The 25,115-nt window shown below is 64.8% G+C and overlaps 2 protein-coding genes across 8 annotated transcripts; one reads left to right on the top strand and one right to left on the bottom strand.

Moving 5' to 3' along the window:
- Positions 1-53: 53 nt before the first annotated feature.
- Positions 54-12,102, bottom strand: ALG12 (ALG12 alpha-1,6-mannosyltransferase). Of its 7 annotated transcripts, none has more exons than XR_009054777.1 (12): positions 12,010-12,067; positions 10,930-11,134; positions 10,067-10,403; positions 9,862-9,994; positions 8,324-8,497; positions 7,589-7,822; positions 7,059-7,162; positions 6,244-6,467; positions 5,584-5,753; positions 5,422-5,497; positions 1,772-5,329; positions 54-1,438 (listed from the first exon to the last, which is right to left on the bottom strand). XR_009054777.1 is itself a non-coding variant. In XM_057742622.1 (11 exons), the coding sequence occupies exons 3-11, from the start codon at positions 10,232-10,234 to the stop codon at positions 5,098-5,100; spliced, it is 1,515 nt and encodes a 504-aa protein (XP_057598605.1). In that variant the 5' UTR covers positions 10,235-10,403; positions 10,930-11,134; positions 12,010-12,067; the 3' UTR covers positions 54-5,097. The 7 variants fall into 7 exon arrangements, 3 of the variants coding, with proteins under 3 accessions (XP_057598605.1, XP_057598607.1, XP_057598606.1); XR_009054776.1 differs by having other exon boundaries at positions 54-1,398; XR_009054779.1 differs by having other exon boundaries at positions 54-1,951; positions 2,178-5,329.
- A 286-nt stretch (positions 12,103-12,388) lies between these two features.
- On the top strand, positions 12,389-20,059 carry CRELD2 (cysteine rich with EGF like domains 2). Its single transcript, XM_057743439.1, has 10 exons — positions 12,389-12,664; positions 12,908-12,990; positions 13,437-13,547; positions 13,845-13,936; positions 14,532-14,708; positions 15,976-16,071; positions 17,015-17,098; positions 18,024-18,119; positions 18,459-18,605; positions 19,782-20,059. The coding sequence occupies exons 1-10, from the start codon at positions 12,533-12,535 to the stop codon at positions 19,829-19,831; spliced, it is 1,068 nt and encodes a 355-aa protein (XP_057599422.1). The 5' UTR covers positions 12,389-12,532; the 3' UTR covers positions 19,832-20,059.
- Positions 20,060-25,115: the final 5,056 nt, after the last annotated feature.

Here is a 25,115-nt window from a genome sequence, read left to right as displayed (position 1 = left end):
CTAGAAATATTGAAAAAATTAAAAAGGTGTGTCATAAATGCATAAAACATATGTAGATATTGTCTATTTTATCACTTACTACCATAAAACATACGCAAATTTATTACATAAAGCCAAAATCGATCAAAGCTGAGGCACACGCACGACACAGCGCACACGGCCTGGCCTGACGTGCAGAGGCCTGGAAGCAGACGTGAGGATGCACCAGTAACTCCCGCACCCACAGCAGCAACGCGGCGGCCCCTCCTGGAGCGCGTGTTCCCCGCACCCTCCTGCAAGGCCGCCGGAGCAGGTGGTCTCTCCAGTAAACCGCCGTCTCCCCTGGTTCTTGTGGACTTTTCATTGTATTTAGTGCAACACTGTGAAGCTTGACCACCCCCAGAGGACCCGCGAGCGCCCCGGCAGTGCTGCTGCTCGCGCGCCGAGACGCAGAGAGAAGGCAGCACGAGGAGAAAAGCGGGATGGCTTGGTGTGCATCGCGGAGGGAGGTCTGCCGCTGCAGCCGCCTCGCCTTCAAGGTGAACGCATCCAGCACCAGGACCGTCGTAAGAGAAGAGGAAATTTGTGACGCTGTCACTGCAGCTACACCAGCAGGCATGAAAACCTCGCACTTCCTGTGAAATACCTTTTTATTTTGATTTGGAAAAGCAGCTTTTATGCGGGTGCAGGATTGCCGTGAGAAAGGCGTACCTGTGCTATTGATGTCATTCGAGAAAAAGCAAAGGCATCCTATGACAACGTAAAGCAGAACGGGGTAAAGCTGGAGAACTGAATGCCAGCAAAGGAGGGTTTGATGATTTTAGAAAGAGGTTTGGCTTTAACAATGTCAAGGTAACAGGAGAGGCAGCATCTGTCCTCCACGAGGCAGCCTTCGCGTTCTCAGACGCCGTTCAGATCACTGCAGAGAAAGCACATCTGCCGGACAAATGCTTAATGCAGATGAAACTGCCCTGTTCTGGGGGGGACGTGCCACAAAGGACAGTTGTTAGTGAGGAGCAGCGAGCAGCAGGGAGGGACGGGCTGGCCCTGCGGTTCTGTACGGGCGCAGTCGGGGTTAGGGCCAGGGCTGCCTCCGTCCGTAAGGCTGCTGACCCCAAGGCCTGACGGGAGCGGATGGGCGGCAGCTGCCAGTCCTTTGGTGGGACATCAAGAGGGCCTGGGTTGGCCCCATCGATGCCGTGTCCCTGAACCCAGGAAGCCCCTGTCGGGAAGGGACGGCCTTCTGCCGTTCTTCAGGTGCCGGGCAACGCCCGGAACCCCACGAGCTCAACAGCGAAGGCGCGGCGGTGGTCTGCCTGCCCCCAGACACCGCGTCTCTCATTCAGCCTCTAGATCGGGGGGCCGCGAGGACCTTTAGGGCTCGTGCCACACGACACTATGTGGAAAGGATGGTCGATGCTGTGGAAGAAAGCCCTGATGGAGAGGCCATCGTGAGAGTCTGGGAGGGTCACACCATTGATGATGCCATTGTTGTTAAAAAAAAAAAAAGAAATGTGTCCTGAGGCTGTGCGTGGCTTCACAGGATTTACGACAGAGCCCATCAAGGAAATCATGACGGACTGTGGGCCAGTGAGGGGTGAACAGTTCTGAGATGTGGGTCTTTAAGACATTCAAGGGCTGGGACGTCCCCAGTGGCCCAGTGGCCAGGACTCTGCGCGCCCAATGCAGGGGGCACGGGTTCCCTCCCTGGTCAGGGACCTAAGGTCCCACAAGCCACGGCGCAGCCTAAGAAAAACCAAGGGCTAACAGCCACCACACCAGGGGAACTCACACAAGGGGACCTGCTGGAGATGAGAGCTCCGGAGCCAGGGGCAGACGATGAGGAAGACGACGCAGGCGTGGCGCCAGGACACGCTGGCACCAGACAACTGGCAGAGGCTTCCGGCCGCTCAGGGCTGCTGCCTCCTCTTACAAGACGGGTCCTTCCCTGGTACGGGCACTAAAGAAAATGCTGGAAGGATTGGTACCATATAGAAACACTTTTAGAGAAAGGAGAAAGCAAAAAAAAGGCAGGCAGAAATGATGACGTATTTCTGTAAAGTTCACCTTCACCAAGCGTGCTTTCCGCCCCTTCCACCCCCCACCCCCCACCCCTGCCACCTGAGACAGCAAGACCCCCCCTCCCCCATCTCCCCAGCGGGAGGGCGATGAGGCTGCAGCCCTTCACGATGACCCACCTCCGCTCAGGGAAGTCATCGTCCTCACGTTCAGTTCACAGACCTCTGGGTTGTGTCTTAATGCGAATATCTAACCATTGTACATCCTGTACAAGACTTGTATCGAAGTGGATCATCTGTCCTCATACAGGCGTAAGGGGAGTGATACTATGAAATTAATAACGTTGGTTTTCCCTTTTATAACTTTGCTTTCAAAGAATTACATTAGGGCAGTCTGTCTTAACTGGAGAAACTGTGTAAGTCTATCATCATAGGTGTTTTTTTTTAATGTAAGTGTTCCTGATACTGTATTATGAACAGACTGCAATGCTACACACTAGCAGTCCCCAACCTCTTTGGCACCAGGGACCCATTTCGTGCAAGACAGTTTCCACGGACAGGGGTCAGGGGGGATGGTTCAGGCAGTAACGCAAGCGACAGGGAGTGATCGGGGCGGCAGATGAAGCTTCGCTGGCCTGCCCGCCGCTCACCTGCTGTGCGGCCCAGTTCCTAAGGGCTGTGGACCGGTACCAGTCTGCGGCCCAGGGTTTGGAGTCCCCTGCTATATGCAATAAAAACGTTATCACGGCCCATGCACTGGTGTCTAGGCGGGGCTACCTGGAAGTGACCTGCGGTTACATTGGGTGACTGTAAAGCATCTGTACTGCAGCTGCTTCACTCCCAGCACACAAGCCCTGCACCCGCACACCCCTGTGAAGTTCTCTTCCACATTCTCTCTTCATTACTGATGTCTAGTATTGGTAACGTGTGGGACATCGATGGCGTCTCGTATCATCTAAGACAATACTGACGCAGGTACTGAGAGACGAGTCGTCTTGGAAACATGACGAAAGCTCACAGCACTGATAAATACAGCATAGCACCGTGCATGTCCTCTTCTTTACGACCTTCCTTCCTTCTTGTATCCTTTTTTTTTTTCCCTTACCACTCGGATTGTGGGACCTGTTTCTCAGTCAGGGATCGAACCCGGGCTCCCAGCATTGGAAGGGCAGAGTCCTAACCACTGGACTGCCAGGGAAGTCCCTATGACTTTTTTTTTTTTAACTTTTTAAAGAATTATTGTTTATTTTTGTCTGTGTTGGGTCTTCGTTGCTGCGCCCGGGCTTCCTCTAGTGTGCAGGGTTCTCACTGCGGTGGTTTCTCTTGTTGCGGAGCGTGGGCTCGAGCGCGCAGGCTCAGCAGTTGTGGCGCACGGGCTCAGCTGCTCTGCGGCATGTGGGATCTTCCTGGACCAGGGATTGAGTCCGTGTCCCCTGTGTTGGCAGGCGGATCCTTCACCACTGCGTCACCACAGACGGCCCTCCCTGATTTTCTTTTTTCTAGCTTACATAATGGAAGAATACGGTATATATAACATATAACACAAAATATTGGATTGGCCAGGAAGATCATTTGAGTTTTTCCATAAGATTTTATGGAAAAATCCAAATGAATTTTTTGGCCAACCCAACATGTGTTACCAACTTCATGTTATCAGTAAGGCTTCCAGTCAACAGAAGCTATTAGTAATCAAGCTTCAGGGCAGTCAGAAGTTATATGCAGATTTCCAGCTGTGTGGGGGTGGGCGCCGCACTGCTCAAGGGTCAAGGGCACGTTGACCTTGTTGAGGTCAGGATTCTCACCGCGGAAGACAGGACATGTAGGGAATGAGGGAGGTGAACAGACCCCCAGAGACAGTGGAACTAGAGGTGCTGGCACGGTGTTGTGAGCTCACACCGGTGCACGTGTATACTCGTGTGCGCACATGCAGGCGTGCCTGGCCTCGCTCTCTCTGCAGACGGGGCCTAGGAACACAGGCATGCTGGTGGCAATGAGCACCCTGCACCCAGACCTCGTCTCTAAAGCCAGCCCCTGCCGGAAGGAGCCTGGGCCCTCTGAGCAGCCGACGCCGGGGCAGACACAGAGGCTCGAGGAGCCTGGGGGGGACGCCTTACGCCAGGAAGCGGGGAAGCGCTCAAAACATTAACGACAGCGCACGTGGCTGGGACAGCACGTCTTGACCGGCTCCCCAGGTGAATCTGCAACTTGAACACCAAGGCAGGCGACGGGGCGGCTCACAGCCTGTGGAGGTGCAGCCGCAGGCCTCGCGTGCAGGCTGAGGAGCAGGGCCGCAGCTGAACACGGAGAGCCGCAGATAACGGAGGAGCAACAGCCGCGCGCGGGAAGCGGGCGGGCGGGCGCGGCGGCCGGCGGCCCTCCGCAGCAGGGGTAACCGCGGCGGCGCGGTCGGGGCGCGCGGGGAGCAGCCACCCGGCCGGCGGGCGCTTCGGGGGGGCACACAGCGCCTAAAGGTGGGGGAGCCCCCGCCCCCTTCCCGGGACCCCGTGGCGCTCAGGGCGGCTCGCTCCGGGGCGGCTCAGGAAAGCCTGCCCGTCCACGCACGCGCGCCCGGCGGAGTCGGACGCTCCGCAGGAACGCGATGAACGCCGCTCAGCCGGTGGCAACGCGCCGGCCGCTGGAGCCCAGGGGCAGGCAGTCCCTGCGGGCCGCACAGAGGATGGGCGAGGAGGCACGCGCAGTTTTATTGTCGTTCTTTCTGAACACGTTTACCTCCTAAAGCCTCCTCTGAAAGGGGGACGCTGAGCCCACGAGGAGGTGGGGCGCGCCCCGCACGCTGAGCTCCTGCGCAGACGCTGCCCCCTCTCAGGCGCAGAGGCCACGACCCGAGGCCCAGAGGCAGCTCCGCGGGGCCGGGTCCACGGCCCGCTGCTGCGAACAGCACTCGGTCTGGACGGGAGGCAACGTCCCGCCCACCGTCACCCGGGCGGTGGCGCGGGGCGGGCAGAGCGGACGCGGGGACCCCGGGTGTGGCTGAGGACGGGCCCCCGTGAGGGCACACCAGCGGTCCTCTGCGCGCTCCCCGCCTGGTCCGTCAGGAGGCTGGCGGGGCGCTGGCGTTCCTAGAGGACAATGGTGGTCCTCAGGGAGACCCGAGGAGCCGCTCCAGAAGCACCAGCTTCGTCTGCAGGTTCACGTCAAAGGGAGGCAGTCTGGTCAGGTTCAGACTCAGCCCGGTGGTGCCTGGGACGCTGGCCAAGACCCGGTGCGTGTCCCGATAGAGGCCCAGCTGCCTGGGGGCGGCCTCCATGAGGAGGTGCGTGTAGGCCAGCATGCGATCTGAGCCGGGCTGCACGTCCTCCGTCTTCTCATACCTGCAGAGGAGAGCAGCGCCATGCAGCGCAGGGCCCGTGCCAGCCCCCGGCCCCGGGGGCCCCCAGAACCCATGCGCGAGGCGAGACCATACCTCCAGGCACTGTTGACTTCCAGAAACCGGGAGACTCCTGTCTGGGCAGCGGCCACGTCAATGTGCAGCACGACCTCTGCGGAGACGCGTCCGCTTGGTGAGCCCCGCGAGCCGGGCGCCTGTGGCCAGAGCCGCAGCCAGTCCTGGGGGCCGAGCGCCTACCTGTGCGGGGGGGCACCAGCTCGTGCAGCCTCTGCATCGCCACGCCGCCGGGGTAGTTGAAGTGGGACACGTACAGGCCCGCGGCCGAGTATGCGGCATTCACCATGAGATGTCCTATCACGAGGAGGGACCCCACTCTGTACAGCCAAGACTTCTTGTAATTATTCAGCCTGGAAAAGAGCCGTGCGCTTCGTGGAGAGGGCACGGCAGCAACAGCACGGAGACTTGTCGGGTGGGAACCCACTGCCCACGTCACCAAGCGAGAGTGCTCACCGAGCTGGCAGACGGGACACCGTCCCTCTGAAATTCCACCCAGAGGCCAATTTAAAACTTTGATTCGATTTTCAAGCATCCCATGTCATTACTTAGGTCAGAACGTAGCCTCCGGGCCAAATCCCCCGCTGCCTGGTGCGTAAGTGAAGCAGACGGGACGCAGCCGCTGTCACGGTGCACGGGCTGGACCGTGAGGCCCACAGCGCAGCAAGGACACTATCTGTCCTCCACTGTCCTGCTGGCCCCGTAAACTCGGCTGACCCTTGACCAAACCCTGGCCAGGCGCACAGACATGTCAGTTTACCCTAAACGTCTTCCGCTTTGGGAACTGGTAAGCCATGCCCCGGTGAGCCCAGGCAGCAGCACCGCGGCAGCGGTGACACTCACACGCGGGCGCAGCCCCTGGCGGCCACGACGTTGAGCAGGGGAAAGGCGTACATGACGAAGCGCAGCTCCTTGTGCGGGAGGAGCGAGTACAGAGCCACGAAGCCCAGAGCCGGCAGGAGCAGCGCCAGGGCCCTTCTGTCCACGGCGCCCAGGGGCACGAAGAACAGGCTGCAGCCCAGGCCGCGGGGCAGCGCCGAGTAGAAGTACCAGAGCAGCGGCGAGGTCTGCAGCGGGAGGGTCAAGGAGGCCACACGCCAACCACAGCCGCCCGAACCCGCAGCCGAGCACAGGCCCCAGGCAGGAACCAGGAGGGGGCGGGGGGCAGGGACGCACACAGCCCCGGCGGCGCTGCCTGCAGCACCTGGGACCCCTGCGCCCCGGGCCACGGCGTGACCCCTTCACACGCAGAGGCCGGGACGCGGGTGTTGGCGCCAGCACCACAGCCATGGGTGGTGTGTGGGGCTGCTCAGAGCTCTCTGGCCTTTCCCTCCACCTTCCCTGTGAAAACAGACTGTCCGGGGTGACGGGCCCTCTGGGGACTCACAGTCCCGTCTCTACTGCGTGTGCGCTCACACACCCAGAGTAAAATGCTAAAAGAAAGCAGATCATCACGAGGACAAATGAGAAGCTGGGGCTGCAGATGCGGCGTGACGTCTCCACGGGCAGCGGACACTGGACGGGGGAGGCCTGCCCTGCGGGGAAGAAGGCACTGGTGCTGGCGCTGCGGCAGCCGCCCCGCTCCGTCAGGCGCGGATGCAGGAGAGCAGCTCCTCGCTCAGCCCAGCCAGGCCGTCACAGAGACGCTAGAAGGATACGCCCCAGTTGGAACTCTTATTCAGGACGGTGTTGTACCAGAGCACCTTTCCTTCTGGCCACACGAGGCAGCGCCAAAAATAGGAGTCCACGGCCACCGTCAGTCCTAAGAAAAGATGAGCACGGCCACCTGGGAAGCTCAGATCTCAGCGTCGCCGGTGAACACAGCCCCGGAGTACAGTCCCAGGTAAGTGTTCCTGAGACGCAGCCCCGTCAGCACAGAAACCAGGAGCCTCCGCAGCTTCTTGTGAAGGAGCTGGGGTGTTGGGACCTCCCCCTGAACAAGGCGCAGGAAGAGGGGAGCCCCTGACGGAGGCCCCAGGCAGCCGGTGGGGGGGGGGGCACCTCGTGGGGGACCCTTGGGCAGCAGAGCCGGGAGACCTGCGCTGAGACACCTAACACCACTGACAGTGAAGGCCATTGTACTTGACGATAACACAGAAACAAGAAAACCTCCCGAGTTTCATCTCCATAAAACAAGACAAAGAAAGCCCAGGCCCCAGTCAGCGCGGCCCACGGCGACCCGACTCACCTAAGCAGAGGATACCGGCTGGCACGGCGCAGCGCAAGGCCCTGGCCACCGAGACCTTCCGCCAGCAGAGCGGCAGCAGCAGCGCCGGGCCCAGGAGCAGGCTCAGCTCGGCTCTGAAGACCAGGATGGCGAAGGCCGAGAGCCGGATGAAGCGCGCCCACTTCTGCTGCAGCCAGGCTGCGAGGGCCAGCAGGACTGCAAGGCACGGCCGCGAGGCAGGCCGTTTACGCTTTCCTTAGGAGAGCCACGCGGAGCCTCCAGGAGACAGCCAGCGCCCGCGGACAGCCCGCCCCAGCCCAGCCCGCGTCCTGCGCCGTGACACAGCCCGAGCCACTTCCACAGGCCCGACGGCCCCAGACACCAGTGTCCACGCGCCTTCCCACCTCCTCCAGAGCCTCAGGCACGTCCAGCGCCAACCTCGGCTGCCTCCACCCCTCTCCTGCCGCCGCCTCTCCCACCCAGTCCCTCCGAGGTCCCTGCTCCAGACATGGTGAGGGCCGGGCCTCCCCTCCCCCCGCACTTGGCCTCCCTCAACTGCTCCCAGAGCGCCCCCACCCCGCTTTCCTCCCAGCTCCCAGCTCCACCCCCGGGTCCTGCTTGAGGGAAAGCCCCCGGCCGAGCCTCAGTCCAGCACGGAGGACAGAGCGCTGCTCCCCTCGCAGTGTTTCTAAGACGCCCCTCTGGACGGGCAGACACCTCAGAGGGACCCGCTGGGCAGGACAGCCGGCTACGTACCCACCGGCAGGGCCAGCACGTTCGGGAGTGTCCGCGTGCAGTAGAACATCAGGTGGAACTGTGAGGCCGTCAGCCAGCAGAACAGGGTGGCCACCGTGGCCCCAAACTGCCGCCTCACTTCTTTTTGTAAAGTCCAGAGTCCAAAAATCACGCCAAGTCCAAGGACGGCCCTGACTGAACAGAGAGGGCACCATGTGTGCGACAGCAGCGGGGCGGGGCCCTTAGTGACCGGGGACCACGGAACAGCCTGAGGGAGGGGAGCCGCTTTCCGGATTAAAGACAAGGGCTGGGTGTACCCAGCAGGATAGAACTCAGCCGTAGAGTTCTGCCATCACAGCAACGTGGAGGGACCTAGAGGTTATCGTTCCAGTGAAGTCAGTCAGAGAAGGACGCGTATCAAATGATGTCGCTTATGTGTGGCATCTAAAATATGGCACAAATGAATCTGTACCCAAAACAGACACAGATTCACACTAAAGAGAGCAAGCTCACGGCTACCAGACAGGACGCGGCAGGAGGGATAAATGAGGAGTTTGGGATCAATACGCACACACTACCGTATATAAAATAGTCAACAAAGACATACTGTACAACACAGGGAACTGTATTCAATACCTTATAAAAACGTATAATGAAAAGAATCTGAAAATGTATATATAACTGAATCCGTTTGCTGTGCATCTGATAGGAACACCATATTGTACGTCAACTGTACTTCAGTTTAGAAAAATAGACATGCAAGATGAATGAAACTAAAATACGTTAAAATAACAGTATTTTTTTTTACTGAAACTAGTGTCAGGTGGATTTGTCACTGTGTCTCACTGGCTGTTAGCTGAATTCTCCTGAGTGCAGTGGGCCACATTTTGAGTCCTATCACATCGTTCATTTAACAATACACACTGTTGAAACTACCGAAAACACGGGCTGGCCGTGGGAAGCAGACGGCCTGGAGCCCGGCCCCCCAACCCTGAAGCTGCACTGTGCCTCGTGGCCTGGGGCGGGGGCCGGGACACTCGGCTGCTGGGCAGGGCGGGAGCGTCCGGACGACAGCCTGGCACTGACCCCCGCGGCCCCGCCACCTGGCCAACACCTTCAGGGCCACCTTTACCAAGGACCTGATGCCAGATGTGACCTCCAGCTCTCCCGTCCGAGGCCGCCTGGCCCCCCCACGTGACCACAGCAGCCTTAGGACGATGGTGGATTTCCCTGTTCTCATCTACCCTTTCAAAGAGCAGCACGGCTCCTTCCCCAGGAACGTGTAATTTTTAAAGTTCTCCATACAGGCCGGACCAAGCAGCCATGAGACGTGTTTGACTCAGCCAGGAAACGCGCTGCTTCCGCTGGGGGATGGGACTCGCCCCCCACGCAGCCACAGCCGGGAAGAGCAGACGCGGCCCCCGCTCTGAGCCGCCCTGCCGAGGGGCCAAGACCCCAGCAGGCGGACCCTCCCGCACGGGGGGCCTCAACCTGGGGGACTGAGGTGGTCTGGAGATACTACAGCTCTCCATCCCGTCCCTGTTTGAAGACCCTCTTACCTATCAGCTGAGAATAGAACTTGGACATTTCCAACAGTGAGAGCACGTACACCGCGGGGCTGGAGAGCGCCGCGATCACCAGGGGCCCGAGGAACGTCCTGGGGACCACGCCAGGGAACTCGAGATGGTCAAACTGCAGGGAGAAAGGCCGGTCAGCAGAGGCCCCGGGAGGCAGGGTCCACGCGTGGCTCGGGGACAAACTCACCTTCTGCACGTCCAGCTGGTGGTAGAGCAGGTCGTGCACGGCCTGCAGGTTGAAGCTCTCCTCCACTTTGGTGTAGGGGCAGGCGACCAGGTGGACGGCGGCCACCGCCACCAGCAGCCCCAGGAGCCAGCGCTGCTGGCCCAGGCCCGACGGTCTCTTCCCGGCCATGGCGCGCGTCCGCCTCGCGGACCTTCATCCACCGTCAGCACCGCCGCTCGAAGCGCTTTGAGAGAGGAGACGCAGGTTCCCAAGCTTCGAAACTCACACTCGCGTTAACCCCTGGGAGATGTGTGTGCAGGGTGACGGGAACCCTCTGAACTGCCGTAGCTTCTCTAACCTGAAAACACATCAACGCGGGATGTTGAAAGAAAAATCATGCTTGAGAAGCTTTCACCAGCTATCTTACATTTCAAGCTGTGCGAATACTTTTCCAGGAAGAAAGATTTGAGTTGCGGAAGCCGAGTTGAGTCCGTTGTGCAGCCGGGCCCTGGGCCAGCCCAGTGTGGGAGGGCACCAGGAGGACCCCTGTGCGCGAGAAGATGACATCTGGCGGGAGGCTTAGGGACAAGCTGGGCTCGGCCCCCACAGGGCTCAGGGTGCCCGCGAAGCCCGGCACCCCAGGGACGGTGAGATGGGGCCGTGGCCACCCGCCCACTGTGTTCTCCCCTCGGAGCCCCGGGAGCACCACGCGGGCCGTGAGCACAGACGCGTGGACGGCAGGAAACAAGAGTGTGTTCTCAGGGGGGTGGGCGGGGGTGCAGACACCAGACACCAACAGGACTTTGGGGGGCACACCATGGCACAAAGCTTCCTGAGAAAACCACCAAGCGTCCAGGGCAGTTCCTACCCCGCGGAAGACCTACATCTTTCCATTTGGCCAGGCGGGGAAGACAGCAAATTCCTCCTGTTTCTGGCTTGTCTTAAAACTTTGCTTTTACTTGATGAAAACCAGAAGGGCAAGAAGCGACAGGAGAGCACCGCGGTGCTAACTGTTCGAGGTGCTTTCTGGTTCGCGGGAGACGTGCAAGGTCGGCCGTCCCCTAAGGGGGGCGAGTGGGGGGCCCGCACCTAGGAGGGAGCGGGGCCCTGCTTGACGTGGTGGCGGCGGTGGGGAGGTGGGGGAGGTACGGGGGGCAAAGGGGCTTTAGTAATTAAGAATTACCAAGGTAACAGGCAGGTCCGAAAGAAGCAACAGAGCCTTTCCCTCCCCAAGCGTGCGGGGGGATTCCTCGGTCCCGCCCCCGCACCGCAGCCTCCGCAAGGACGGACTCTGCCCAGCCCAGCCCAGCCCAGCCCAGCGGGCGTCTGTCCCCCCAAGTGCGGCCCGGCAGGGAGCCGTCCCGGAGCCTGCAGACCCCGCCTGGCGCCGGCCCTGCGGGGACCTCCCAGGCCGCGGGGTGCGCGTGCCTTCCCGCCGCCCGGGGCCGCGCGGAGACCCACGGCAGGCGCGCACGTTCCGGCCCCCGGCCAAGGCCAAGGCCACGGCGGCGCAGACACGCGCCTGCGTGCGGCCGCCGGGGTGGCTGATCTGAGGCATCCGCGGGAGAAAGGCCACGGCTTAACAAACGTGGCTTACAGGAGGGGGGGCCCCGGGGTGGGGGCGGGGGCCTGCCAAGGCCCCCGCGCCCCCGTCTGCCCTTTCAGGCTCTGGGGTCGCCGCGGACACCGCGCACGTCGGCTGCCGCGCTCCCACCCCCGGCTGGGCACGCGGAGCGGCGGGCGCACGTCGGGCCCGAGGGAGCCCCGCGCCGCGCGCACCCCTCCTCCCGGCGCCGCGTCCCGCCCCGACCAGGCAGCGGCCACCCGCGCTCCCCCAGCTCAAGCCGCGGGCCCCGCGCCGACCGCCCGGGCGCCTGGGGCGACGCGCGCTCCCGGGCCCAGCCGAGGGGCCGCCCCAGGAGCGCCGCGACAGCGCCGGCCCGGCGTCCCCGCGGCCCGCTGACCTCGCCGGCCCACGGCGCGGGCCCTCGACCCTCGAAGCGCGTCCGCCTGGGCTGCCCTCGGCCGGAAGTCGGGCGGCGGAAACCGAGCACTGAGGGGACGCCCTTGCCCGAACCTAAGATGGCCGCCAAACCCGGGCTGCCGTCGCGGCGGGCGCTCGCTCTCCGCCCGCAGTAAAGATGGCCGCCGCGGGCCGCGCACGCGAGAGGCCGCGCCGCGGGCGGGCTCGGGTGGCCACGCCCCCTGTGCCCAAGCCTCCCGGCGGGACGCTGACGCGGGGCCTCCCTACGGGCCGCCTCTCGTGGCGGGCCCGGATTGGGCCACGTGAGGACGGGGCGGGCCCGGCCGGCCAATAGCGGCGCGAGGGCTGGCGGTGGGGCGGGGCCCCAGCCGGCGCCGACAAGGGTCCCCGGGAACGGCCGGCGCCGCGGAGCCGCTGGGCGGCCGGACGCCGGAGGGCTCGGTCGGTTCCCGCTGGACCTCGGCCTGTGCCCGCGGCCGCGCTCCCGCCCGCCTCGGCCCGCCATGCGCCCGCCGGCCCCGGCCGCGCTGGGGCTGCTGCTGCTGCTGCTGCCGCCGCCGCCGCCGCCCGCCGAGGCCGCCAAGAAGCCGACGCCCTGCGGCCGCTGCCGGGAGCTGGTGGACAAGTTCCACAGGGTGAGCCGGCGCCTGCGCGGGGACTGGGCGCCAGGCCGGGCCGGGGTCGCCCCTCGCGGGCCCAGCGTTGCCCGCCGTGGACGGGGTGCCCCGCTGTGGGGCCGGCGCGACGCTGCCAGCGCCCAGGGGCTCCGCGCCGTGGAGCGGGGTCGCCGTCGCTGCGGACTGGGGTGGTCCCGCCGGGCGCTGGTCACCCCGCCGGGAGGCAGCAGAGCTGAGCCCTGTGCCGCCCTCTCCCCGCAGGGAATGGTGGACACGGCCAAGAAGAACTTCGGTGGCGGGAACACGGCTTGGGAGGAAAAGACGCTGTCCAAGTATGAGTTCAGGTGGGCACCCTGCTGACCAGCCCCGCGTCTGCACTGACAGACGCAGAGAGTCCCCCGGGCACAGTCACCTGTCCTGCCTGCGGCTGGCCCCGCTGGCCCCCTCGCCCTCCATGTGGCTGACACAGGGGTCTTTTAAAAACACAGGTGGGGCTAAATTTCTCCTCCCGCTCCTTACCCCCGGCCCCATTGCGGGCCTTCCCCGGTGGACCCCGCACCGGGTGTCCCACCCTGAGGATGGACAGGCCTCCCTGACCACCCCCACCCTCCGTGTTTAGTTCTCTGCTTGGCACTCACGACCCCAGGCCGTGCCTGGGTGTTTGTTGAGGGTCTTTTTTCACCGTAGTTCCCGCCTGGCAGCAGGTGGGGCCTCGGGGCATCCTTGGAGAACGGATGCTCCGAGGTGCCCCTTGCTCCGGCCTCGCTGTGCTGACGGCCTTGTGTTTCAGCGAGGTCCGCCTGATGGAGATCGTGGAGGGCCTGTGTGGTTCCAGTGACTTCGAGTGCAACCAGCTGGTGGAGGAACACGAGGAACTCCTGGAGGCCTGGTGGCTGAGGCTGTGAGTGCTGGTGTCCTGGGACCAGCGGCTTCTGGCTTTTTGAAATGACCCGAGGTTTAGAAAGCCACGAAAGAGTAGGGGGTTCCACATACCTGTTTTCTTCCTCACCCACGTCCCGGTCCTTTATCACCAAAGTGCAACCACCCAGATGAAGAAACTAGCAAGAAGAGTCTGTGGCACCCAGATGCCCGTCCCCAGGTCCCGTGATACTTGGAAGCACGTAATACGTTCAAGTGTGTCTTTGTTTTGAGAAAGTCTGCCGTGTGAGGTCTAGTGAACACTTGTTACCATTCTCAGGAAGAAGAAGTATCCCGACTTATTCGAATGGTTTTGTGTGGAAACACTGAAAGTTTGTTGTTCTCCGGGAACCTACGGGCCACACTGCCTGGGTACGTTTTTCTGCAGGGACTCAAGCGTCCTGTGTGATTCCTGGGTGGGCACAAGCCCCCTCCCCGATGTAGGGACCTTCTGCTCGGGGTATCTGGCCCCATGCACACTCCTAATTCAGGGGTCCACGGACCCCTGGTCGCCCACCCGTGGTTTCATCCTAACCCACCCGCCGGGGTGTTGCCCTCTGGGGGTGAGGAGGGGCCCACAAGCAGTGAGCCCTGTGTGAGAGTCTGGGGCCTCCAGGGCTCAAGAGACCGAGCCAAGCCATGGTCAGCTGGGCGAAGGGCACGACCGCAGTGCTCAGACCCCGCCGTGGCCACCCCTGCCGGTCCTGCTTTCCTGCTGCTGTGTGGCCACAGCAGGGCGTCCTCACTGCCCTGTCCTTGGCCCTGTGTCCCAGGCGAGGCAAGGCCACGCCTTCTCCAGACACCTCAGCAGCATGGAACTCGTGTGTTGTTCCCCTGACATCAGGGTTAAAGCAGGGCTGGGGTTTCAGCGAAATGCAGAGAGCTGTTTGGTTGAACACGTCGCGTGGCGGGGGGCTGCCTCCTCTGCTCCGGGGGTGTGCTCTGAGCCGGCTCCGTGTCCCCGCAGCGTGCCAGGGTGGGTCCGAGCGGCCCTGCAGCGGGAACGGTCACTGCAGCGGAGACGGCAGCAGAGAGGGCGATGGGTCCTGCCAGTGCCACCTGGGGTACCAGGGGCCGCTGTGCACCGGCTGCATGGACGGCTACTTCAGCTCGCTGAGGAACGAGACGCACAGTATCTGTTCAGGTACCTAGAGCTGCTGGTGTAGACAGGAGGGGTGCCCCGGTGACCGCTGACCCGGGCTTCTGGGAGCTGTCCCCAGACGAGCCCCAGGAGGGAAGTATGAGTCGCTTGCCCCCCAGCGTCCTCCTGGGGTAGGGCCTGGAGGGTGGACAGCGTGGCCCCTTCAGCTCCCTGACGTCCGCGCGGGTCCCGGCGCGCTGTGGCCTGCACCTGTGTCTGGCCCAGGCTTGCGCTCCCCGCGGCTGTCCCAGCAGGACGCTCGGGTGCCCTGCAGCACCCTCGGGCGCGGCTCAGGGAGCAGAGGCTGGTGTACCCGCTGTCACTCAGGCTTCGGGTCTCGGAGTGAGCAGAGGCGGGGCCGAGCCCGGCCACGTCAGGGCACCAGCGGGGTGGGGAGGTGGCTCAGGTGAGGACCGGGACAGCGGCGGCCACGCGGTGTGACCTCCTGGCCCCCAGGTCCCAGGATGGAGGATACGCCGTCTTGGTTACCCTGGTGTTGGTTGAGGCAGGCCCTCCCACTGGGCCTTCGAAGGTGCCCTGGCCGCCGTCCTGGGTGCCTCCGGGAGTTCTGAGCTGGGCCCGTGGGGCCGCACGGGTGGAGCGTGCTCAGCTCGAACAGACGCGCTGACCCTCCCGCTGGGGGAGGCCTGCGCCCTGCTTGTGAGGCTGCGTCAGCCCAGAGCCGGCGTCCGGAGGGGCGTCCCCTGGAGGGGCGTCGCTGTGTAGACCCAGGGAGGAAGCCGCGAGAGGCACCCTCTCTCTGTGGGTTTTCTCGCTGGTTGTCACGGACATACAGGAAGACCTTTGTGGGCACCAGCAGCCGTGCCGAGTTCTCGCGTCGGGGAGCCCGTGCGACCAGCCCTGCCGCCTCCTTCCCCCGGGCCTTTCCCGGGCCCAGCACGCCATGCGTGTGGGCGGGCAGCTTGCGCGCACCCAGCTGGACGTGGGCTCCCGTATTTGGGAGGCCACCTCTGCCGGGTTCTGAGCAATCCCTCTGGAGTCCTCATTTGCTACAAATCTTACCGCCACTGGGCGTGGAAATTCCTCCGTGTTCTCTTTTCTCCTTTAGTTCAGGGATGTTGTGAGTCACACGAGTAGATTTTTCTGTTGTTGAACGAATCTTGCATCTCTGGGATTTTTTGCTTGTTTGAGGTTTTTATTTTCACCCTGATGAATGTCAGTTCCTAAATTCCAAAATGACCTTTGTGTCGAATTTGCTCCCGAGACGGGATTCCCATGTACTGACGGCCGTCCCACCTCTGCCTTCCAGCCTGTGACGAGTCCTGCAAGACGTGCACGGGCCCCACCAACAGAGACTGCGGCCAGTGCGAAGTGGGCTGGGTGCAGGAGAACGGTGCCTGCGTAGGTGAGGCTGGCGGGCTGCCCCCTGTCCCTCCACTCCCCCTCGGGGTCCGCACGGCCCCCGGCCACCCTCAGGACACCCCACTCGTGCTCTCTGCCCCTTTCTGACATGTGGGGAAGGAGCTTCTGATGCTCCAGGCCGTGTTTTAACGGGTCCCAGCGTGGAGGCTGGGTTTGCCCACGTGGGCTAGTTGCTGCACGTGAATCCTCTGCGGCCTGGACTCTGGGCTGGAAAGGTGGCCTCTGCCCTGCTGTCCTTGCTGTCAGGTGACCCCGGTGGTCCCGTCGGCTCAGGGTCCAGGAGGGAAACCTTGGACTTAGAGCCAATGGTACCTCCTTGGGCCCTGGTTTCATAAGAGAGACAGATGGGGGGCAGGGGGTCCTGGCCGGCAAGAGGACACTGCGGGGAGTGGACAGCTCAGTTGCGGTGACCGTGTGCGGCCTCATGGTCTGGAGGCCCTGGCCTCGATGTGCAGCTCTCCCCGTGCACCCTGCCCTACGGCCCGGCCCTGCAGCATCTTAGGGCCCCGACTCCCTGGGCTGACCGGGGCCTGGGGGGCAGGGGTCCGACGCTGCCGAGGGGCTTCTCCGCAGGCCCAGGTGCCGGTGGATGGCGGGGGGGGCTGGCGAGGGCAGCAGGTGGAGGCCCAGCTGCCCTCCTCCCGCTGGGGCCTCGGTTTTGGTTTCACCCTCACAGCTGCTCGGCCTCAGGCCAGGCGGGGGCCTCGTGCCTCACGCCCCAGATGGAGTGGGGAGGGTGGCACCCCGCCCGGCCTGGCCCTGGGGCCCCGGGAAGTACGTCGGGTGCGCACGGGTCCGCTGCCGGCCCCCCTGCACGTGTCCCCCCAGCCCTGGACGGCCGCGCGCACGTCTCCCCGCGGTGGTCCCCGCGCCGCGCAGGGCAGGCGGGCCGCGGCTGCCGCCCACAGCTGTGTCGCCCCTCGCAGACGTGGACGAGTGCGCGGCGGAGCCGCCGCCCTGCGACGCCCAGCAGCACTGCGAGAACACCGCCGGCTCCTTCGCCTGCGAGGGTGAGCCCCCCACCCTCTCCTTCTGCGGGCGGCTCTGGCCGGTCCGCTGCTTGACATGTGTGAGGTGCGGCGCGCGTGACAGAGGTTTCCTGAGAAAAATCAGAAACTCAGATGAGTTGAAGAGAAGGTAACGACTGTGCCCTCCCCGAGGGGCCCCTGGCGGCCACTCACCTGACCTGGCGCCTCGTGACCGCCTTGCACGTCACATCTTTCTGCCTCACGTTTTTCTACATCGTGTTGAGTTTTTCAGAGCACGCCGTTGTTTCAGTTTTCTTCAGCAATCCGTATCGTTTAACATTTAAGTGACACAGTTTCCCAGTTATTCCGTTGTCAAAAAGGTTCATTCAGGTTTTCCGACAAGAGCCCGAACGAACTTTTTGAGCCACCCAATGCAAACTTTGAAGATCCCTGTGGGTAAAACTTTTCACATCCTTCGTATTTTCTTTGGATGCGTTTCCGAGTTGCTCAGTTGCAGGGACTGTGGATTTTAGGGCCACCCCCCCAAGGGTGGTGCGGATTCCTCGCCCCAGAGCGGCGTGTGTGGCCGCCCCAGCCCCGTGTCTGCGGCCATGTGGAGGCCGCGCTGTCCGTGTGTTTGTGAACACGCGGCTTCGACGAGACGCCCCAAAGCACTGCACGTTGCCTGCTGTTATTGGCCCCGAGCTCCCGGCTGGCCGGTCCGCGGTGTCGCGGCCGGAGGCGGGTTTTGTTTGAGAAAAGCTGCCACCGCCCCCGCTTTCGCGGGACAGAGCGCTGCTCCGGCCGCCCGGCCTGCACCGAAGCCCCTGGTCGGTCGCCCGGTCGCCCGCACGGTGCCTCGAGAAGGTGGAGGGTGCTGAGCGCCGCCTCCTCTGTGGCTTCAGATCGCGTCCTGCCCACGGGACGGGGGTCTCATGTCCTCATCTCCCTCCCCTCTCGTTTCCAGAATGTGATTCTACCTGCGTGGGCTGCACGGGCAAGGGTCCCGGACGGTGTAAAGAGTGCATCCCCGGCTACACGAAAGAGAGCGGCCAGTGCGCAGGTCAGCGGGCACCTCCCCCGGGGGCCACGCACGCTGGTGGGGGCGGGACCCTGGGCGGCGGCTCTTCCCCCAGACCCCCTTCTCCAGCGCCCGGGGGTGGGGGCCGACGGGGGCCTCCCGCCGGTGTCACCCTGCCAGCCCCCGGGTGCCTCGGAGACGTCTCCCGCCTGCAGGACCACCGGGCTCCCGCCCCACGTTTGCCTGCACCGCCTCTGCCTCTGGGCTCCTGTGGAATCCTCCCCCCTCTCCTTTCGTGGACGTTTCCATCGCTGCGCTTCCTGTGTGCGTGGGAATCGCGAGGTGTGAATCCTTGCGGGTCAGTGGAGTGTTTTTATTTAGACATTGACGAGTGCTCGCTGGCAGAAACGCCCTGTCTGAGGAAGAATGAAAACTGCTACAACACCCCTGGGAGCTTTGTCTGCGTGTGTCCCGAGGGCTTCGAGGAGGCCGAGGACGCCTGTGTGCAGACGGGGCCTGCGGGGGCCGGTGAGTGACCACGTGCCCCACGGCCGCCCGCTGCCCTCGGCATGTGTGCGCCCGCGCCTGCACCCAAGTTCAGAAATTCACACAGAATGTGGCCCTGGGATGGTGGGAACCAGAAGTGAAGATCCTGGGGGGACAGAGCCCCCGGGGGCCTCCCGCGCGAAGGGAGGGAAGGTCCGCAGCAGAGCAGCCCTGGGTCCTGCAGACAGACGGCTCCGCGGGGGCGCCCTGGGCGCCGTGACAAGGCGCCACAGACCCAGGCTTCAACCCCGGAGACGCGCTGTCTCCCAGTCCTGGAGGCTGGACTCCTGCGCGCGCCTGAGGTGTCGTGTCGGCGGGGCTGCCTCCCCTGCAGGGAGCCTGTCGGGAGCATCCTTCCTGCCTCTTGGGCTCAGGTGGCATCACTCTCGGTGTTGCTGGGCTGGCAGCTGTGTCCCTCCAGCCTCTGTCTCTGTTGTCAGACGGCCTTCTCCCTGGAATCTCTGTCAGGAACAGCAGTCGGGATTAGGGCCCCCCCGTGACCTCATCTTAACGTGATCACCTGCAAAGTCCCCGTTTCCACGTGAGGTCACGCTCACAGGCACCGGGGATCAGGATGCCAGCCTGTCTTTTGGGGAGCGGGGGACACAGTTCTTCCACGATCATCGCATACAGGTTCTGGAGGAACCTGGAGGTGAGCGAAGCCACGTCCAACAGGACGGTGGCTGAGAACCTTCCAGGAGGACTGAGACCCGGCTCAGGCTCCAGAGCCTCCAGGTCCCCAGCAGGACAGAGAAGCGGAGCTGCACGCGGACGCCCTGTAGGAGCACAGGGGCCCGATGGTCAGCACAGAGCAAGGGCTGAGCAGGGGCCGCGGCCAGGCCCCTTCTGCCCTCACTGGTCCGCGGGGGCCCGCGCGTCACACAGGCTCTTGTCTCGTCCAGGCTGGTTTCAGGGGCACCTTACCAGCTCCCCGTCTCCTGTCTCCCCCCAAAATGGCGAGGTGGCTCTGAGGTGCCATCAGGACACCCCAGCCATGGGGGACTTGGGGCCACTGTGTCCCAAGGGAGTCTGGCGCCACCCCACGGCCACGGGCAGGCCATCCGTGTGCTGCCACGGCCCTAGCGCCGGCCTGGTGGCCGCGTCCTCAGGGCCTTTCGTGCTAGGATTTTTCCAACTGATCTGTTTGTTTCCTGACAGAAGTCACAGAAGCAAGTCCAACACAGCCACCCTTCCGTGAAGATTTATGACGTGTGTCCACGTCGGAAGCCACACCCGCCCTTTAAATTATTCAGACTGTCGTCCTGGACATGGCTCCGCGTCACCCCATCGCCCCAGGGGAAGCTGTCTTCTTTGAAACAGCTGATGTTCATTTGATCTTTAAAAAAGCTGTATTTCTAGGTTGTTCTTAAACAGATTTGTATATTTTGATACTGTTCTTTATAATAAAATTGGCTACTGAAAGTAGTCGGGCAGAGGGCAGGTGTGGGTTTGCCTCGTTGAAAACGCCTGGCCCTTTAGAACGGAGTTCGCCCCGTCCTGCTGGAGCCCGGGCCTGCGGGGTCACTGAGCTGCACAGCCAGCCTGTCCTGAGGGGCTCCCGTGCCCCGCGCCCCCGCAGCCTCACCGGCACCATGGGAACCTGGATCCGGTAGGTTTCAGAGCCCCTGGAGCTGGTGTCAGCTGGGCCCTGGGGCAGCCACCTGTGGGGGCTGTGCTGGGGAAATAGCCATGAATCCCAGGGCCGGGCGGTCCTGTAGGTAGAAGGCTCCAGGGTCCCCCTCAGCCCAGCCTGTTCCCGCCAGTCCACGTGGCGGTCAGACCACGGCCTCCCCCCAGGGCTGCCCGCAGTGAGCGCCAGGTCTCCACCAGCCGACCCGCTCCCCGTACTCACACTCCCGCAGCCCCCAGGCCTCACTCCCACCCGTGTGAACATCGCCCGCTGTCCCAGCACCGATGACCATCCACGTGCCCCCTGTCTGCACCTGTGCTCTCTGAGCCCGAGCTGGGCACTGGGCCAGGGCACCTGCAGGCGGGACTCTGCCCCGGGGGTCCCCGCTGGGAAGGGGCGACCACAGCACCAAGGGCGGCAGGCTGGCGGGCCCCTCCGACTGCTGTGGTCTCCGCCGCCTCCCTGGCTCTGTCTCCGCCGTGGGGGAGGTGGGGCTTCCAGTCCCAGGCCTGGGACCGGGGGTCCCTGAACCCCTAGAGGGACGTGGAGTCCAGCAGGCTCCACAAGGCCAACCAGCAGCACAGGTTGGGGGCTCTTCTCATCGGGTCCAGCCCTGCGGGGGCTCCACACCGGGGGACGGCCAGTCATCAAGCGGACACACGGTCCTGTCGGAGCCTGACGGTGCAGGCCGAGGAGCAGAGCACCTGGGAGGGCGCGGACACCAGCAGGGGTGACAGCCGTGTGGAGGGCAGCGAGGGGCTGGGCAGAGGCGGGGGGACGGGCCCCTGGGGGGCCTGGAGGAGGAGGAGCAGGGAGCCTGCAGTCTGGGGGCTTCCGGGGTGGGGCTGCTGGGGGAGGGGCGAGCCCGCGTGCCGAGGGCCTGCAGAAGGGTGTCAGGTGGGTGTGGCCAGGGCACTGGTGGAGGTGCTGACAGGTGGCTGGGCAGGAGAGGGAGGCCCAGAGGGGAGGCCCCCGGCCTGGGTGCCTTGGGTGGGGGCGGCAAGAAGGCTCCCAGGAGGGGGAGCGAAGGGACGCCTTCCCTGCCAGCTGGGGGTGCGGGGGGGGCCAGGGCAGGTTCAGGCCAGGGCAGCTGGTCCCTGCGCTGCTCAGGTCCTGCACACGGGGCCCAGGCTCAGGTGCGAGAGCCATCGCCCAGCGGGGGCCACGTGACTGGAGCGGGGACGTGCCCCCCCTTTCCAGCTGGAACCCAGGTGGTCCCTGTCCTCACCGCGGGCCCCGGAACGGAGCTCACCGCCCCGGGGTGGCCCTGTCTCCCAGCACAAGGTGGGTCATGCGGGTGGCTGCCCCGCCCCCACCGGAGCCCCGTGGGTGCCGATGTCCCCCCACAGGTGGCGACAGGAGGTGTCCCGAGGGGGCGGGTCAGCCACGTGACAGCAGGGAGGGTTGGCCCCGCTGCTTTGGACCCTCAAGGGTGGACCCTGGCCTGAGCCCTGCGGCTGGCTCCCCTGTGACCCCGATGCTGGCCGATGGGGCCTGAGGGGCCTCCACCCGGCCCCACCCCCCCCCGCCTGCTGAGCCACAGCCGCCACCACGCCGCCCCGGCCTGCCCGGACCACCTCCCCGGGCACCGTTGGGCCTGGGCTGCCTGGGGAGGGATGAGGCCACTGGGCACGTCCCCGCCGCCCGGGGGGCCCACTGGCCGTCACCTCATTCTGCCCTGGGACCCCGGCTCAGGCCTCCCGCCCTTTCGCGGCAGCTGTCCCACCGGGGCAGTGTGCGTCAGGCCGACCTGGCTCCTCGAAGGGCCGCGCGTGGTCCCACCCCAGGGCCTTTGCACTGCTGGCCCTCCCACTGGGAACATGGGGTTGGGGGTCTGGCTCCTCCTGCTCCCTCCTCCACGGGGGTCTCTGCTCAGCTGTCACCCCCCAGAGGTCAGCTCTAGCCCCTTCCCCACGTCGCACCCCTGTGTGAGCCCCCGCCCCCGCCAGGGCAGTGTCTCCGCACCCAGCCGTGGCTCCTGCCCTCCCCCAGGCTGAGGTCTGGAGTCCATGGCTGAACACCCCGTCTCAGGTCTGCCATCTGTAAACACGGGAAGGTTCCCAGCCGAGGAAGCTGGGGGCGCGGAGCGGGCAGGGAGGAGGACTCGCCCCCAGCAGGCCCCGGGTGCAGGCGGGCTCCCGGGCACCACAGCGGCTGGGTGCTCTCGCGCACGGGGGAGGGGATGTGGGTGCTGGGCTTGAACGACGCTGCCCTGGCAGAGGTTCTGGGTCCACCGGGGCGGGGGTGGGGGTCGACGTGGCGGTGACCCCTGCCGGAGCCCTGCGGCCTTCCCCTCGGGACAAGCAGGCCGGTCCCCTCGTGGATCAGCCCTGGGCCCAGGGCCGGAGGCACGGGCGCGGCCAGCAGGCGGCACTGCGGGACCAGCCCAAGGCCTCTGCCTGGCCTGCGGGGAGGGGGAGGGGGACGCCCCGGGCAGGGACAGGGCAGGGACAGAGCCGGGACGTCACGCTGAGGCCGCGGAGGCCCGGCCGGGAGCCAGGAGCAGGGAGCCGGGAGCCCTGGCCGCAGCAGTGACGCAGCTCCAGGGAGGGCCGTGCCTCTGCTCCGTGATCCCACCTAGGGGCCCCCCCCCCCCCCCGGGAGGAGGCTGACGGAGCAGCAAGCCACACCCCCGCCTCACAGGGACCCCTCCTCATACCTCCTCAGGGCCCCGGGGTGCAGTACCGTCCTCCCTGCCTCCTGCCGGTTGGGGTCAAGGACCCTGCCCAGCTGGCACTTCTGCTCACCCACTGGGCCCTGCACGCGGCTCCTGGCAGCCAGTGGGGGCTCTCTGCCACGTCCCTCCGGGCAGCCAGGACCTCGGCTCTGTGGCCTGGAGGCTCAGACTCCCGGGGCTGCCCCCACCCGCCCTCGGCACCTGGGCCCAGGTGCGTCCCTGTCGTGGGGTGGCCTCCCTCCCCACAGAGGACGGCCACCCACCTGGCCCTCAGCAGGCTGTTGTGCTCCCTGTGGGCTAGGAGCTTCTGGAAGTGTGGGGGCGAGCGCCCACGGTCTCGGCCCCGTCCTGCCCAGGCTTTGCTGTAAAGCGGGCCCCTCGTCGGATGCGGGGTCCTGCATCGCGCGGCTCAGCGGGCGGTGTGGGGGACACAGGGAATGTCTGGGGACGCTTGTCTCAAGGGGGTGAGGGGGCCTCTGGGTCAAGCGGGTAGAGGCCAGGCATCTGCTCACACCCTCCAGAGCCCCAAGTGTCGGCCTCGGGGAGATGCCCACGACGCAGCCCGCGGCCAGGCGCCCCCTCTCCCCGGGGGGGGGGGGGGGCCACGCCCCGCAGACTGCTGCCGCTCTGGCCCCCAGGGCGCGTGGAGGGCCTCCCCTTCACCTACCCACACCTCTGCCCCATCCAGTTGGGGGCCGATGGCGGCCCCGGGGACCAAAGCAAAGCCCGAGCCCAGACACGCTGTCCCAGCACCCGAAGCCTCCAGACCTCCTTCCTGGCGTCCTCCTTCCTGGCGGCACCCATCCTGCTTGGGGGGCCGCAGGCCCCTGCACCTGCGCAGGGCCCACCTCTCCCTAGAGCGCACGTCCTGAAAGGCCCCAGTGTGCTTGGCACTTCCTGGTCACGTGGCCTGATCAGCACGAGCTGCGGATACGGAGGATGGGCGGCCGGTCCAGTGGACCGTGTGCAGGAGAGTCCCCGTTGTCTGGGGGCCGTGTCCTCACTCCCAGGGACCCGCGCTGTTTCTGACGGCCCTTCCTGACCGGGCTGGGGGAGAGCCCTCCCCGCCCCTGGCCACTCACACCTGAGGCTGTGGACTCCAACTTGAGCAGAGACTCCTGGAAGAGGCGGAGGCGGGGCCCCTGCAGCCGTCCCAGGCCTGGGATCGTTACCTGCCTTGATCCGTGCACACGGATCCGGTGGGACCACCGCCCAGCAATTCCAGGTCTCCGAACGTGGCAGCAGCCACCCCCAGGCATGGAGCTGCGTTTGCCTCATCATCTCGGCTGGGGGCACTTTCAGGGGCTCCCACCGGTCTTGCCCGAGACGGGGGCCAAGGCAGTGCTGTGCACCATCAAGTCTGTCTGCTCCACGTGTCTGTTCTGGGCCTGGGAGGTGACCACCGGGTCCGTGTGCAGACCCAAGTTCAGGGGGCAGAACCTGGCTGGAATTCCACTTGTTCCCGGGCTCCTGTGCGCCCCCACCCAGCAGGGAAGCCCTGAGGACGCTCTGGGCCTCCTGGTGCCGGCACCCCCCGCGCCCTCCCTGTGCTCAGTTACGGGGTGCCGGGGAGGGGCTGGGTGGGCGTCACGCCGTGGCAGACCCTGCCTACTGGGGGCCCAGCCTGTCCTTCAGGTGGGGGCTCTTGGTCGGAAGCCTGCCTCAAGCCTGGAAACTGGGCAAGGGGTCACGACCTTTCACAGGGCCTCCTGGTCACACATCCTTGGCCCCGCCACAGCGGCCACCGGCCCAGCCGCCGGGAACACTGTGTTCCGCTAACCACAACCCCAGGCGCCTCGGGCGCTCGGCCCAGCTCCAGCCCTGCGGCTCACGGGAGCTGCACCGCCCGCCCCTGACGGCGCCTCCACCCCCGGCACCCGTCCTCTCCCACCGGTAGCAGGGCCCAAGGCAGTCCCGGCAGGCTGCGCCCTCCAGGCATCACGCCAGCCCCTGCGCCCGCCCAGCCTTCCCGCCCCTCCCCCACACCTGCTCAGACATCCTGCCTTCTCCGGCCTCCAGGCGCTGTGACCGCACCTGACCGCACTGCCTCCTGGGCGTGCGCCCGGACCTCGGGAAAGGCTCTACCGTCGGCCAGCTCCCTGCTGCTGGGTCCTGAGGCTCCGCTGGGGGCCAGCATGTCCCCTCCTGGTTATGTCACCACTTAACCCCAGGAGGGAGGAGGGAG

This window comes from Hippopotamus amphibius, chromosome 7 (genome assembly GCF_030028045.1).
Source record: "Hippopotamus amphibius kiboko isolate mHipAmp2 chromosome 7, mHipAmp2.hap2, whole genome shotgun sequence".
In the NCBI taxonomy this organism is placed as follows: Eukaryota; Metazoa; Chordata; class Mammalia; order Artiodactyla; family Hippopotamidae; genus Hippopotamus; species Hippopotamus amphibius.
Note: the sequence above shows the minus strand (reverse complement) of the source record. Positions and strands in the feature narration are given on the sequence as shown.

Excerpts from the sequence above, each read along its gene's own strand:
- CRELD2 (XM_057743439.1), top strand. The coding sequence starts at position 12,533 with ATGCGCCCGCCGGCCCCGGCCGCGCTGGGGCTGCTGCTGCTGCTGCTG. Across the intron at positions 16,072-17,014 it reads GGAGAACGGTGCCTGCGTAG|ACGTGGACGAGTGCGCGGCG; the intron begins GTGAGGCTGGCG and ends CGCCCCTCGCAG. Across the intron at positions 17,099-18,023 it reads CGGCTCCTTCGCCTGCGAGG|AATGTGATTCTACCTGCGTG; the intron begins GTGAGCCCCCCA and ends TCTCGTTTCCAG.
- ALG12 (XM_057742623.1), bottom strand. The coding sequence starts at position 10,234 with ATGGCCGGGAAGAGACCGTCGGGCCTGGGCCAGCAGCGCTGGCTCCTG. Across the intron at positions 9,995-10,066 it reads ACCAGCTGGACGTGCAGAAG|TTTGACCATCTCGAGTTCCC; the intron begins GTGAGTTTGTCC and ends TTCTCCCTGCAG. Across the intron at positions 7,823-8,323 it reads CGTGCTGGCCCTGCCGGTGG|GAAAGCGTAAACGGCCTGCC; the intron begins GTACGTAGCCGG and ends GGCTCTCCTAAG.